The following is a 17,144-nucleotide window of genomic DNA, read 5'->3' as shown; positions in this document are numbered from 1 at the left end:
CGTGTTGCACGATTCGAAAAGCATCAAGCGTGAAGCATCAGCAGCGGCTTTTATCCGCGTGCTTTTACAGCCCCGTTGAATTGCCCTCGAAAAAAAAAAAAAAAAAAAAAAAAAAAACAGCAATTACTCTCTCTGAACCAACATTTCGACTGTTTTACGCGCTGATTATCTCCCTCTCGCTTTCTCGCACCTGCAGTTACGGCGTCTGTGTGTCCGAAACACCGTTCCACTCCCTTTAACATCTCGTTAACAGCCGCAATAGCACGCGACGGACTTTTTCAATCATGCTATCTTATATAATATCCTTTTATTTCTATATAATTTATTCTTTATATGTTCTTTCTTTTTACATCTGATTTAATGAAGTTACTCTATCTTTCTTTCTTTTAAATAAAAAAAATGAGACGCATCATTAGATTTGATTAGTCTTGGCATTGTCATGTTTAATAAATTATTTTATCATAATATAAAATAATTTATTAAATATAATTTATCATAATAAAAAATAGAAATTCGTAACAGATGTAATCAACGAAAGTATGTATTATTAACGAGGTTATTGGAATAGATATTAATATCAATTTTTTATCATTGCTTAGTGTACGATAATTGATCAAACTATTTCCTCTTTTATACCATTCTTATCACTTCCAATGAAACAGATATTTATAGAAAATGGTGTGTCTCCCTGAAACTTTATACCCTCACATATTTCGTACGTCGGCGAACGTGAATATCTCAATCGGTAACGAAAGAGAGATGGCAACCTGAGAAGGAAGAGGAGAGTTTAAAAGCCAGCAGTAGGCGAGGCAAGAATTTCACGTAACCTTGACGGCGGTTTAAACGAGAAGCGAGCGTTCGCACACACGTAATCGAATGGCGCGGCGGTAGGCTGCGCAACGGAAAGGCAGAAAGACAGAGATAGAAAGGGAGAGAAAGAGAGTGAGAAAGTCGCTGGAAATTAAATAATCGTTTCCCGTATCAGCTGTTATCTATTTAGGCTTGCTCAGGCTATCATGTGTTTACCCGGGAGCACGGAGAATTGCGTTGCGCGCACTCGCTCCGGTGTTCCTCAAGAGAGACGGAATTCGTCTGCACGTATATGTATGTGCGACGCACATACACAGATGACCACCACGTGTCAGACGAATGCTGAAGAGCATTTAAATTTACGAAGCCTGTTTCCTTCGTGTAGATCGAACGTGTCCCGATCGCCCAGTTTGTTTGTCTACGAGTAGAAATCGTATAATTTATAGAGAAAAATGGTGACATTATGAATAAGAGATGAATTGATCCCTTTCCACGCAGGGCGTGGAAATTATGAATGGAATTTTTCGGCCAGCAGGCGATAACGTTCATTGTGACATTCTGAACGTCGTACGGAATGAGTCAAAGTATCCATCCTGTGATGTCTTTGGGTCCAAAAGATTCTTTCACAAAAAAAAAAAAAAAAAAAAACTCAGCACTACAGTGGACTTTAAAAGCTGCTTTTCTTTGAGAAACTGAAGATCTCAAAAAAAAAAAAAAAAAAAAGTCGAATAGCTAAACGAAGTATCATCGAAATTTTGCATTTGTAGGCACGTTTTTCGCGACGAAGACTAGACTCTGCATGGTTTGATATCCGACACGCGGTATGATTATTAAGTTTCATATCACACGGTAGTCCGCAGAAGTCACGTGTATTGTAATTTCTGCAAAAGGTTCAATTCGTCGTGGTTTATCGTGGCAAGAATACAAATGGAACAACAAGATCACAGAGAGCAGTTGAAATATATAAATATATACCGACAGAAAGTAGTTGAAATATTCGTCAAATCGATAACTGTCGCGAATAATTAAAAAAAATTGTTAAGCTACGGAAATATAATTCAAGAAAAAATTTTTAATATCTGAAAAAATTTAAAATATCTAAAATTAGTATTTCAATATATTAAGTACTGTTATATTAAGAACTGTTCGGCAGAAACAAAGACTCTTGCTTTCATTATACAGTGAGTTTTTTGTTCCTACGGAGAAATACGCAACTTTATTACAAGGTTAATAGTACTACAATATTGGTTTTTTTTAATAAAAAGATTTTCAAAGAAGCAAAACGTTGCATGACAAGTCAATATCGTTCGCATTTTTTGCGATTAACATCACAATAGATTGCAAAGAAATGGCGATGATTCACAGGAATAATGATCGGGGATCGGAGTCGCGTCGGTGGAGATACGCTACTGGTGACGAGCTATCTGGCATGCCACCAATAGAGGAACGCTTGAACAAGATATCCTTGTACTTTCGTAAAACGGAGGAGCAAACGCTGATGTAATTCTCATGTTTCATCAAGGAATGTGCCCGATCGGAATAAATTCATAGTACGATAAATAGAATACTGTATTACATAAAAATGATAATTAAAAGTCTCTTTTAGTTTTCAAAAGACGATTTTCAAAAGTTAATAAGTCGTAATTTAAAAGAAGTTAATAAAGAACAGGTTAATAAAAGAGATGAATAAACGAGTAGTTTGATATAAAAGACTAGAGCCTATATAATTTAAAAATTCACTTTAACATCTGGAAATAATCTGGAGTAATTTTTACATCAACAGCAAAAAAATAAAGCTCAATCTCAGAGTTTTCTTTACTAAAAAGGAATTCATACTTATGTTTTATTTTTTATCATTTTCAAGAAAACATCAAGTAAATCTTTGTATGTTGATAAGTTGTAAATATTAATAAATTAATAGGACAATCAATAATATGTAACATGTAATTAATAGTGACTTTTAATTGAAGTGTAAAAAACACATCAGTGACGTAAAAAAAATTAGGGGGACTCCCGAGTTAAAATATAAATTAACTTCAAATCTGAATTGAAATAAAATTGAATTAAGACATATTTGCATGTTGAAAATATAAATATCTGTCGCATAAATATCTTTTATCTATGCAACTACAATTATTAAAATTAACTTGTACAATAAACACTGTGCACATTTCTAAAATACATCCGCCCCTCATTTTGATCCAGTCAAATAAAATTCATTTAAATTCAAAAATCCATTCACAAGTCCTAGAAAAACTGTTACTTGACCATTTTGACAACGCAAAATGTTACGAGAGAGACTCTCGTCATCATCAATACAATTAATGCTTGCGGGGGAAATTGTAAATGGTATTTAGACGGTTATTATAATGAGAAAGTATCAATGTACGATTAATTGCTACATCTGTCTGGTGGATGGCGATATTAACGATTCAACGAATCAAGTGCGAATATCTCCGCGAAAACGTGCGAGACGGACACGTTGAGAAGATATTCAACTTTCGAGGCCGCAAAGAAATCGCACGACGTCAGAGAGCGGACGTTAGACAGAAAGAGAGAGAGAGAAAGAGAAAGGAAGAAAGATGATCGCCATCCCATTATAGCTGAAGTTGCCGAAGACCGCCTGGTATGGCCCAAAATAGTTCACGTGGAGCCACGTCACCGTGTCGATTGGACCATCGAAATTTGCGCTCCCGGACAAGCCATATCATTCACCTAACGAACATGATTTGACGTGACGCTTCGTTGCAATTTTGTGCGACGAATATGTTGCTCGGACCGGTCGATATACGTATTTAATCTATGATCTGACCGTCACGATAATGTAGTCCGCTTGAGACTATTGTAGAAGCGGTAAGATATCACGATCAAACATGCGCATTTAACAAAATCCGCGTCTTCAATCTGTGTGCTCCAAGACCGGTTTAGAAGGCTAGATCCGCTTTTTTTTTAGGGAGAATAAAACGATCTCTCAAATTTATTTCGAGATCCTCGTTAGAGATATCGAAAAAAAATATGAGGAATTACATTATTTGTAATCCGCAAGACAATGGATGTCTAAGCTTTTTAATAATAAGTTTATAATTTTATCTCTTTACTTTTAGATTCTCGATCACAAAAAATAATCTTTTTTAGAAAATTAATTCTTCGGCATGTTTTATACCTTTTAAAAGATATTAACTAAAATTAAAAAATACTTACAAATATTTTTTGAAAGCATTAAACTTATTCTTTCAATTTTTATAAAAGAATAATTTATATAATTTATAATTTACATAATCGGATTATTTATATTTTTATTATTTTGAAATTATATTATTATCACTATTATATATTAAAATATTTATATTATTATTATTAAATTAAATAATTTATCAAATTTATGAACTATTGAATTACATATTTTCTTGGAAATCACAGAAATAATTCAAAAATTAATATTTTTAACATAATGATAGAAAATCAATTCTAAAGTATGATGTATATTTTTTGTTGAAAAAACGCACGATACATTTGTAATTCCTTCAATTTAACGCTAGAGAGCAGAAGTGTCGCTTATCCTCTATCTACTTTGGCCAAATTCACAACGATTGCTCATAGAAAAGATTATTTTATTTTTTTTAATTCAGAATTTTTTAATGTGCTCTTGTAAAATTGCTAATTTTAAGATGTATTACTTTTCTATCAAATAAGCGATATATCCTTCGACAAGTTTAAGAACAAGGTATGATATACATCGATTATGCTGGTTAATCACTCTTTTCAATACTTTGTATAAGTTATATACACACTCAATATGTATATAACTGATGGGGTCAACGCTCGTAAGAACAAATAGCAAGCTTTCTCTTCTTATATTACACGCAAATCCTTGCTATACAAAACAGAATTAAAGAACCTTAAATATTGTGATTTTGCCCCTTTAAGAAACGGCAACATTGAGTGGATTCTGCTTGAATTTAGAAAACAAATTCGACTGTCTGATCTGAGTACACATACTTTATATTTCTTCCATAAAAGTTTGATAAATAATATTAATATGAAGGAAACCAACTAAATATAATAAAAGAAAAACTGCACTTGCTAGATAAATCAAGAATATATTTGTAACAAAATATTCATCTACAGAAATCCTGACGTTTCGGCGTATATAACAAAAAATTCTTTTCTAAAAATTTTATTTAAAATATAAAAAAAAATGTATAACTTTTACATAAATAAAAATTCAAAAAAAAAAAACGAAATTTCTTGATCTTCTATTTGTTCAAACTGTTAGAAATATGCTCTTTTAACTGAGACATGAGTCGTAAAAGATAGGCAACAATTCTGAATTATATTCTTATCTAAAAAATCGCATATCGTAAAAATTTCTTCCACAAAAATTTTATATAAGGATTAGTTCTACAAAAGTAGAAGAAAAAGAGAAAGTCAATTACATTTTAGTTAATTGAAATTCGAAACGCTTATGATTTAGAACTGACTTTCGAGTACCGAGACTTTGTCATGCCGCTTTAAATATCCACCTCAATGATCTACATCGGAGAGTGTAATTTTATATTCGTATATTTACCGAACTTCAAATGTGCACGAAACATATTCGTGTTTGCAGTATCGCCGATCGTCATAGCCCAGATACATAAATGGATCGGGCCATCGATCGCTATTTTTTCCTCGCACGTTTTTATTTACATCGGTTGTTACTCTACATTCTGTACAACAGGAATATCACGCTCTCGATATCGATCGCTTTGACGTCCTACATTGCGGAAAGATGATCTCCTGATGGATCTCTCACATTAGGAATGTGTATTTGGATAATTATACAGTGGAATTGACAACGACGCGACTAGCGGTATTGTGCGTATGCTTTGTTCGTTCGCACGTGCCACGAATTCGACTGATTTTGTCCGTACAACGCGTTAGCAAGTTAAAGTAAAACGAGAAGCTGCTGCTTAAAATTGACGCAAATGAGAACCTTATACTCTGAAAAGTTTGGTTATTTAATAACCAGACTTTTCAGCGAACAGCCTTTAAGTAGGTAAATGGGGGGAGGGAGGTTCAGAAAACCTAAAAACCCTAAAAAATTTACATTTTCGTAACAAAAAATTGACAATTAAAAAAAATAGCCATTGAGAGTCGACACAGTAAACAGTGCGCAATTTTCATATAATAAAATTTTTTAATAGTTAGATAATATATAAATTAAAGTTGCAGATATTAATTGAATGATATAGAAACTTATAGTCGTAAATTAGAACATTTCGGTAACTTTTAGCAGTTAGAATAAAGAATTGAATGCAATAGATCCGCAACTTTTCTTCATTTATTATGTTTATTATTTTTTGTTTTTTTTTATTGAATGTACAGAGTTAAATTTACATTATTTATATCCAAGAGAGAGAGAGAGAGAGAGAGAGAGAGAGAGAGAGAGAGAAATGTACAAATATCAAATTTTAACAATTCTGGGCAATATTTTTTATTTTGTTTCTCTCGAACAAGATTTTTAAGATAACGTGTGGAGTACTGTTGGTACTTATTTAAAGTCTAAAAAGATACGAAGAACTTTTTTTTATGCATCTATAACTATGGAATTCAGAACATTAGAAAATTATCAACTTATTGTTATGCGATTGTTCCCGCTTGCAGATAATTGGCTTGTTGCAAAGACCATTTAACAGTTTCGCGATAAGATAAAGCTGCGATTTGCGTCTATATGGGTCAAAAAATTAACACAGCAATTCATAGCTGCCACATTGTGAGACAAAATATATCGATCGAAGGAGGCACGTTCGAACTGGTAAATAAACAATGGTGTCTCTCATTCTCTCATCGAATATTATGATCAATCGTGCTCTTTTTCTCGAGTTTTCACTTACCCATAGATCGTCGAGAGTGATGGAATTATCGGTATAGAAAACCAAGACTTCAGCCGTGAGTGGCGATGTTTCACGCAGCTTCGACGCCAGCAGCAAGCAAGCGGTGCCGAGCAGTTGCAGCTGCGACTTCCTGATTGGGCAGATCGAAAGGAACCTGTCGACGTAATTCATCGACAGGGGAAAGACCTCATCCTGGCATTTCTGCTCTTCGCATACCTGCAACAGGCGCAGAATGATATATTTACAACATTATACATACTGATGTAACATGCACGTCACATGATAACGAAATGAGAAATCATTTCAAAATCGGACGATCGAGTCGCCGCGCGAGAACATCCAGATACGCAACTTGCGATGTAAATTTAGCTCATTAGCAGGTCTTGTTGTGATTGAAGATTATTGATTATATATATTGTATAAGCATGGTGCAAAATCAGAAATCGATTAATCCTCTAAAAGCATAAACAATATAAAACATAAAAGAAGCAGATTTTCTGCTTTCAAACAATACATAGTAGATATAGTAGACATGTTTTTCTAGATTATATTGGTATTCGCCGACTTATTGAAGGCGATCCCGGCCTTGGACCAAGGGACTTGATAGTAAACACGTGTTAAAAGCAGGAAATTTGATACTGGTTGTCGGAAAGTAGAAAATCTGTTTCCTTTGTGAAGTTTGTGTTCATATCTTAATGGTAGGATTAAGGTGACCCCACGACTTTGTCAATCAAAATTTTTTATTTACTGTAATTATTTAAAATCGATAAATTTTATTTATTTATTATATTTCAGTAAATTTTTTTTATTTTGTATATCGATTAAATGAAAAATAAACAGAGTCTAGTCAAATCTAATATTTTCCTCGATATTTTCTCAAAATCCATTGTATATCAGTTAGAGAAGGTTAATATAACAATCGAAATCTCTCCAACTTTGTAAATGCGATTCCAATAGATTCGTTTAGATTAATCCAATAGATTAAAATTCTCTTTAAAACTTTTAAAGAGTAACATTTTACTCTTCTTTCTTAAAATGAAATCTCATTCTAATCCACATTTCTTCCCAATGTTCTATTTATGGAATATCCCCCCCCCTCTCTCTCTCTCCCCACACACAAAATATCTTTTTCATTTTTTTTTCTTCATATGTATCTAAATTTATATAATCTATATATATAGAAAATTGAAGAAACCTTCATATAGAATATTCGTATGAAAAAAAAAACATACTGTCATATAATTAATACGATGGAAAGAAATAGATTAAAGATTGAAAAATGAGCTTTTTAAAAAGCAATTTTCGTTCTTTATAATAAGATTCCACACAAAAGAATTTAGATAGTACATTTTATTTTTCAAGAAATTTTCAAGATTTATTCTTCCTTATAATGCTGAAAGGATTCACGTGGAAAGAGAAGAAACGAATTTTCGCATGGCAATCGTCTGTAAACCTAGGTGAAGACAAGCACGAATATCACACCGGATTTCCTTCAATCGTATTTTAACAAGCACGGTCGTGACATTGTCACTACACAACTGCAGGTCGATCGCCTTGGCCGCAGGCATTGGTTGGAGAATTCTTTTCGACTTCGGAAATTTTCCATCGGATAAATTTCATCTTAAAATTTAACAATCTCTTTAAAAGGAGAAAAAGGACCGATAAAACAAAGTTTATCTTATCGTAGAAAATGGATTAACTACCTATGTGTGATAAAGATAGTTAACTGTATTTCATCACTGCTTATAAATTTATCCGGAGTTCTCTAGCGAATCTCTTCATCCTATTCCGTCATACAGATAAATTAACTCTCCATTTGCAATCTGGATTTTTTTACTATATATACAAATGAAATTTCACTCTTAAATTTTACTCTTACTTAAATTTTAATTTTTACTGAAGTTTTAACATTTAAATTACAAAACTACTTTTAGTAATAAAATAAAGTATTGAAAAGTAACTCTGAATTTTTTTAAATTTTTTGAGAGCCTGGAAAAAAACTTGGATTGAACAAAAAACCCAGACCTGGCAAATGGAGAGAGTTAAAATATGATTTTATATAAAAAATTAAAAACAAAGGAATTCTCGATATCTTATCGATGATTTATCGCATGCATCAATGTAATCGCGGCAACGGAATGAATCGCATTTTTCTTTTGTTATCGCATTTATTGCCGCATGTTTATTATTACCGCGTGTTTACATAAATCGCAGAGCCGACGGACCCCGGAGAGCCTTTGAAGTTTCGGGGACCGCTGAATTTGCGGTAGGATCGCGAATTAACTCCGCCCGGGCGCCTCGGGGTGCCGAGCCGAGTGATCGTGCGTTGTCGAGCCGCGTGAGAGGAACTTATTGAGCGTGACCAACGATCGCCGCAGTCAGCTAGCCAGTCCTCACTGCCGGCACGCACTCACGCACGCATGCACGCTCTCACTCACGCACACTCTCGTAATTACCCCGACGCCGCCACCAATTAGCAACACGGGCTTAACGAAATAATCGCGCTACACCAAATCGACGAAAGTCATATGTGAGATTGGTTCCGCCTGAAGAGAAATAAGAAAGAGACAAAATTGACAATGGAAAATTTTCGAAATTGTTCCTACTAAAAAGGATGTTTCCACCGAAACCTTTCCTTTCAACTTTTAAATTTGGTCAATATTAATTATCTCGAAGGAGTGAACACACACCCTACAATGATATTCTTCAACGAAAAATCGGTTCGACAGATTATCTTGCATCTGTTCAAATATCGACGAAAGCTGAGCGAGCCAAGTTGGGAGCAAAGGAGAATCCACAAAATGCATAAGCGGCGAAAAGAGGCCACAATTCATCAAGAAAAGGCATTCTTATAATTCTTCGGTATACATTATATAATATAATATACTATTCTCTCTCTCTCTCTCTCTCTCTCTCTCTCTCTCTCTCTCTCTCTCTCTGTATCATATAATATATTCTATTTTAATATTATTTTTTAATATTATGTCAATACAAAATAAATACAATTTTTTTATTTGAAATCATAATGTCTTTTTTCTTTAATTTAATGTAATATTTTACATTATTTACTATAATATATTTATTACAACGTAATACTTGAATACTTCATTAAATAATAACAGACTATTTTTAATATTATAAGTCACATACAGAGTGACGTGCGTTTCGAATCTAATTTGTACTGAATGCGGGTCTTGTATCTATCGTACAAAGTAGCGTACGCGAGAGGGGGTAGGAGAGGCCGCTGCTCTCCTTCGAAATTTTGATTAAAAAAAAAAAAAAAACGAATTATGAAAATCATTTTTACGATGAAAAATTGAACGTTTGCTCAATTCATGACTTACACTTATTCGTAATAATGTCTGATGATGCATGCTTTTAAACATGTAAAAAAAATTTTTTTACCCTTCTCTAACTAAAATTCTGGATACGCCTATGCGTATTGCTACATATATATTTTTTAGAAGCATTTGTTTAAAGTGCCGAGTAAAACATTTATCAAAGTTCGTTCGGAAACGTGATTTTACGTTTATATTCGCGACACGTGCTCGCACCTTTTAATCAGTAATGGATATATTTCGGGTCTCCCTCTTTTGAAAATGAGCCGTCTTAGAATTTTGTTGTTCTTATCTGCATGACTCTATCGAGCTCGCCGATCTCTTTTATAAGTTCGGCGCCAATTAAGCAGAATTGTCGCCGATAAAGCTGACCGCGACCAGTGTATGCATGTCTTGTGTGTACCGATAATAATTAGGCAAAGCTCGTCCATTTTTACGGGAAGCACACATAAAAAATCCAAAATTTGAAAAAAAAACCAGTACAAATCCGGTAATAAATTGCCCGCGACGCGATTTCGCGACTCGTAATTCAACACTTTCACTATCAGCAACATTTGCGCGAGTTCATATACAGAGTGACGTGCAAAAAAATTAATCGGGGATGTGAGTGAAGGAAGTGCCACGTCCTGTGTGTTTAAAAGCTTATTAATGTACTTGTCACAATAAAGAGTACATTGAACGAAAATTAATTAAAGAAAATTGTATATATTTCTAATAATTCGTGAAACTAAAAAAATCATCGAATTTGAGATTACGGAATCATCAAAAAGTTATATGTTTATCTCTGTTAAAATCAAATTATTGACTTTATAAATTATTTTACGCTATTTCTCAATGTTCAACCTCGATGAATATTATTTAACAAGTTAAATTATGCAATTTTAGAATTTTCTTTTTGATATATAATAATATTGGATTGTCCGGAAAGTTCGTGACGATTTTGAAGGAAAATTGAAACGCAGAAGATTTAAATTTTAGTACATTTATTACATACATTTATTAAATTATATAGGTTAGTCGGCACGAACTTTCCGGACAACTAATAATTAAATAAAAATAATTTTTAATCCGATAGGTGTCTAAAATAAATTCATTGTTAACGAAACTACTGTTCGCTCTTAATTGTCAAAATTTTTAATATTGGAAACTACAAATTATTTAAAAACGTTTGTTTCGAATCTAATTTTGGAAGATCGCTAAGAAAAAAAAAATACAAACTTGGGAACACCATTGAATCGTGATTAGGATTAGCTGCAATCGCTTTAAGTCGAACATATTCGATCGACGAACGCAATGTCAAAGAATTCAACGAACGCAATGTCGAAGAATTCGATGCGAACTTGCTATGCGTGCTGCTGTGACACGTACGCGTACACACATACACACGCATACGCGGCTGCGTGTGCGACCCAGCCGACTCGCTTTCGTCATAAAACAACATCGTCGAGGTCATCGCGTGAATTCGGTTATTGCGATTAAATGTCTGGTACGCAGGAGCAATTAAATGCTCGAAGAAAAAAATGATATCGATGCAAACAAAGTTACAAACACCGAAAATTTGTTCGAACAAGTCTACCGTATCGAAATTACATTGCATCAAATATATAATGGAAAAATATAAAATGGAAAAATATATTTTATGTTTTATTACGAATAAAACTGTCCAGTCATACAATTACTCGTATTATACATAATTATATGTTTTACACATATGTAATTATACATCTGTAATTATATGCATTATAATTATACGTATTATATAATTACTATTTTTACTTGTTATCAGCAATAACAACGATACTATAACTTAAAAAACAAAGATTTTCAGAAAATAAATTGAATGTTTTGAATCATTAAAATTTTGTAATATATTAATTTTAAAATATAATTTTAATATAATTTTTGTTGTAGTAAAATAAATGATATAGACATTATATTATTATTGCTTCTATAGAATAACATATTATTTATATAATAGTAAGATCGAGGTTGAATTAGTTACTATCCGTTCTTTTTTTTTAGGACATCCGGGAACGTGGAATTTTTTAAAAGCTGTCCCAGATAATTATAATTTTAGGAAATTTTCTAAATATTCTGCTTTAAATCCTCCTGTGTTAGTTCTAGTTGATAAGAGATGTAGTAATCTTTAAGCTGTAAGAAATTGATCAATCATAGTCGAACGTGAGGAGAATAATAGACTACAATTGATCAATTTCTTACATAATCTAATGAATAATTAAATGTGAGATTATTCGTTGACTGTTTTGTTCAATTTTACCAACCTACCACACATTTTTATATGCATTCGGAACAAATGTCTGGGGTTTTTTTACCTGTAAGTTCTATTTCGAAAATTTTGATATGATAACCTTAATACAATGCGATCTATAGTGTCGTCAATCAAAGCATTTCTTTCTTTTACTGCAATTATTTATTTTAGTAAATTCTGATGTATTTTTTCATCTATAAGTAAATAAAAAAAAGTTTCATACTATTTTCTGCTTTTACACATTTTGTATTTTAATTAGATGAAAAATAAACAATATATATAGCATTGAATTGAATCCTACTTTTCCAGAACACGTTCTGAAAATTCACTTTACTATTAGAGAGTTAATTAAATGAGAAATCATGAATATATTTCTTGCAACATATATATATATATATATATATATATATATATTTATATATATATATATAGTAAAAAAATCAATTCTTCCGATAATGGCAAAATTTGTAACAGTTTTTGATTATTGTTTATCAAGTACGACTCACTAATGCCCATTTTCACTAACTTTAATTTTAGTTTAACTTCTAATTCTTCTGCTCTTCTAATTCTTGGAATTAGAAAAAGATAAAGAGAAGTTGAGATTAAAGTTAATCTACATTGATAAAAAGGGCATAAGAGAAGCAGGTAACAGATGTGTGTGTGTGTGTGTGTGTGTGTGTGTGTGTGTGTGTGTGTGTGTGTGTGCGCACACATAATTGTAATGATACACAGATAGAGCGATAGAGCTTTCAAAGTCAGAAAGTATGTAAGTAATGACAAACTAACTTATCAAATATTCATCGCAAAGACGTTTCTTTCGACGGCTAAAGAAAACAATTCGGCCTTTGTGCTGAAAGAAAAAGCGAGCGCATATCGAGCGTATGTGTTATCGGAGTGTAAGGTCCCGCCGTGCGATATACTCGATATTGTTCCGTTTTAAATTAGAGCGACGCGAAAGAAACGCAAAACGACATCGAAGAAATGCAATCCGATCTGATTCCGAAAGCGGAAGAACTTCAATCATTACTATATCTGTCATCCGATGAAGAAAAATGTCGAATAAAAAAACAATAAAGGCAAAATTAAGAATATATAAGGTAGGTATAGTTTCTGTAAAAAATATAAACTTCCAATTACAGTCAGTATTTACAAAGTAATTGGAAATTTATATTTTTCGTATAAAAATGAACATTATATAATGAAACAGTTCAATAAAGTTATGTTAATACTTAACAATATATGATTTTATAGTTTAAATAAAAATTTTTTCATTTCATCTAAATTATTTTTTTAAAAAAACATTTATTTCTTATTATGAAACAATTTTTTATCCAACTTTTAAATCGCTGTCAAACTTTTTGTATTACTTCCAAATATAAATTAAAAAAAAAAAATCTAATTTTTTCATTTCGTTAAAAAAAAATACATCTTTGATGCGACAGATTTATTTCTTTCACTTTTTTTGATATCTATCTTGCAAAATCCGATGGATTTTCTTACATAGTTTCTTGTTTTTATTTTCAGCAAGAACATTGTGTCACGTATATGTATGTTATTGTTTTGGATTTGTGTCAACTAATGCCTGTGTCACATTACACATTAGAGATTGAAGTTTGTAAATTAAAATTTCATCGATCAGGTAGTTTTAATTTTAATAGTTTTGTTTTAATTGGCTGAATTATGATCCTCAATTTGCAATCCTCAATCTCCAATGCGTAGTGTGACACGGACATAAATCGATAAGTTGTTCTATTCTATTCGCTCAAGACGAGTTGCGAAATCATTATCACGGAGTTGTCTAATCTTAACTTTCTAAAAGTACACTTAATTCAGACGAGCCTAATTAAGCTAGACACAAATGACCCATGATAACTCGCGAACCGTGATATTGCAATATCGTTATCGTGCAAGAGAGAGAGAGAGAGAGAGAGAGAGAGAGAGAGAGAACACGAACAAGACTACATCATGTTCCCGAGTATTCAATATCTCGTTTAATGTATAAATATATGGAGGATTTTTTTTGGAATCGCTGACTTTGGATCAGAAATTGATAACCGCGTGCGATAGCAATATAGCATATAGATATTCGATCGATCGGCTGCCGATTCTGGTTCTTTAAACGGTGAAAATTTAATATGGATGATGTCAATCGCAATGAATACAATTCCCTTATCAGCAGCTTTGGAAACGCACGGTGACGTAAGTCAAAAGGAGAGGGGGAGGAGCCAGACTTATCGACGACGACCCGAATTTCCTGCTCAATGACAGCGAAATGTCAAAAACGTCACATTTCTGTATCGTTACCGTCAATAAACGCAACACTACAGGAGAAAACTAATTTTCCTTTATTGGATTGTCCGGAAAGTTCGTGCCGACTAATATTTAAATCTTAGTATACATTTATTAAATTAAAATTTTCAATTTTCCTTCAACATCGGCACGAACTTTCCGGACAACCCAATAAATTATATAAAAAAGTTGCAAAAAATAATTCGAGATAGAAAATAATTGACAAGTGAAAAATGTACTACGTTATAAATTATAAAAATACAATAAATATACAAATATATTTTATATGTAATGAAAATCAAAGAAAAATTAATTTTTATATTGATATTTTGAAACAACTTTTATGTCATTCTTTGATTAGATGGTAGTTTGAAGATTTTACCGAGAAAAATGTCTGGTTGAAACTGGATAAATCAAATAATTCTGAATATATATCGATCAAAATTTCGGTTATATCAATTAAAATTCTAGTAATCAGAAATTTTATCAGAAAATTCGAATTTATTCATTTTCAATTAGAATGCTAATTAATTCAACCAGATATTTTTTTCAACGTTCGAATTTTCAAAGAATCTTGGTTTTATAATCCTGCTATGTTAAATACCCAAGGTTTCAAGAAATCTACGAGTAAATTCCTCATTTTTTACAATCTGAGACATTTAAATTTAGAAGCAGATAAATTTTGATGAATTGGTAATTCTTGACTTTACATATATCAAATTTAAATATCTAAAATTTCACATGTAGAATACCGATAATGAAAGACGCGATTATGCGCAACATAAAGAATGTTGATTTTGCCTCGCAAATCAACAAGCAGTTTTTCAACAAGCACGAGTATATGTGTATATATACTCGAGAACACAATGCTGTCGTGACAAAAGAAATGCGGCAACAGGTTTTCGATCGTTACTGAAGCATTCGGTGGAACTGATTGTGCATCTATTGCAATATTATATCGTGCGCCTTTAATCTTATTAATTTCTGTCATGTCGGACAGCAATATACACTGAAAAAATTAAATATTTTATATTGTATTTAAAAGTATCACGATAATGTAGAATTTCGATCAAAATCATTTCAATAAGAAACAAATGTTTTTAAAAAATAATTAAAATAAAACATTTTAATCTATAAACTATAAAATTGTATTATTAAATTGTATTGCTATTTCAGCGTCAATATTATCTTAAACTCGGCAATTTATTCGAAAAATGAAAAATTCGAAATATCGATTCCGTAATATTAAGAGTAATTGACATTAATGAATTTTGTAATACTATTTAGAGTAATTGAGATTAATTTTTAATGACTTTTTATTATTTAAAAAGTTTATATGACACGAGGGAAAGTCGATAAATAAGAATCTAAATATGATGCTAACAAGATTTTATTTGTCATGAACTCGCGTATATGTGTATATTGATTCTTAATCATCACAGAACTCAGCTGACACTCAGTCCGGCGATTAGCATGCTTTAAATTGTTGAATTTATTTTTATCTTTTTATATATATTTTATATAATCTCAATTTAACTTACTTTTATCTTTTCCTAGTTCTAAATTTAAAAAAACTAAAGAATAAATTAAAGGTAGAATTAAAATTAATCTACATTGGTAGAAAACAGCTTATTTAATTCTCATATTACACATACAAACACACACAACACACAAATACACACACACACACACACACATGGTTGCCACAGAAAATAAATTTTTAAATCCCCTGATTTTTCTAGGATTCCCAAATTTCCATACAGGTTTTGAAAATGGAAAACTTTCTAATATAAAATATATAAATTTTAACATATTTCAAGTCAAAAGTTGTAGGAAAGTTAGCCCATATTAAAAATAATGCAAAAAAGATTCAGTAGCACTAAAATTTTGAGTTCAAATTCAAGCCAACAAAAAATAAATTAGTTATTGAAAAAAAGAATGCAATTATACGAAAGAGAGCGATCAAAGAAAAATATTGAATAAAATATAAATTTTAATTATTTTATTAAAATCGTTTGCAAAAAAAGTGTGCAAGTTTTGAACGTATTTCATTATAAACGTCAGATATAATATTAAAAAATTATAACAAATTATCTGTAATAGGAACAGTTTAAGGAAATTGTGAACAAATTTCAAAATTCCAGACTTTTTTTACATTTTCCCCTGACTTTTCCCGATTTTCCATAACCAATATCAATTTTCCTGATTTTTCCCGGTTTTCCTGTTTTTCCAAATCTGTGGCAACTCTGACATAATATAAAATATAAATTGCATGGCGCAAAATAGATATCATTTTATATAGATATATTCCCGATATATCATAGTAGTATCTCGGGAAAACATAAGTGTGAGAACTGTAATTTTATGTCTTGCGCGAGAAAACTTGATCTTTATCCGTCCTCGCAAAATATGTATATTTGAAGAGATCTAAATCAATTCAATTACATTCTTCTTTAGAAGCATCAATCGGCCGCATCACTTTCATTACGTTTTAAAATCAAGTAATAAAGTTCTATTGTCACGCGGCCGTGTCTAAGAATAAAATTCTCGGACGACAAGCCA

At 31.7% G+C, this 17,144-nt stretch overlaps 1 protein-coding gene across 1 annotated transcript in view; it reads right to left on the bottom strand.

Annotated features, from left to right (window-relative positions):
* LOC108694296 (G1/S-specific cyclin-D2) overlaps nucleotides 1–17,144 on the bottom strand; it is a 50,125-nt gene that overhangs the window by 29,124 nt on the left and 3,857 nt on the right. Inside the window, exon 2 of the mRNA XM_018203696.1 lies at nucleotides 6,687–6,902. Coding sequence (XP_018059185.1) covers nucleotides 6,687–6,902 — 216 coding nt within the window. The remainder of the gene's footprint in view (nucleotides 1–6,686; nucleotides 6,903–17,144) is intronic.

Source organism: Atta colombica, unplaced genomic scaffold, assembly GCF_001594045.1.
Source record: "Atta colombica isolate Treedump-2 unplaced genomic scaffold, Acol1.0 scaffold12, whole genome shotgun sequence".
NCBI classification, from domain to species: domain Eukaryota; kingdom Metazoa; phylum Arthropoda; class Insecta; order Hymenoptera; family Formicidae; genus Atta; species Atta colombica.
The sequence above is the reverse complement of the archived record's forward strand: the minus strand, read 5'-3'. Positions and strand labels throughout refer to the sequence as shown.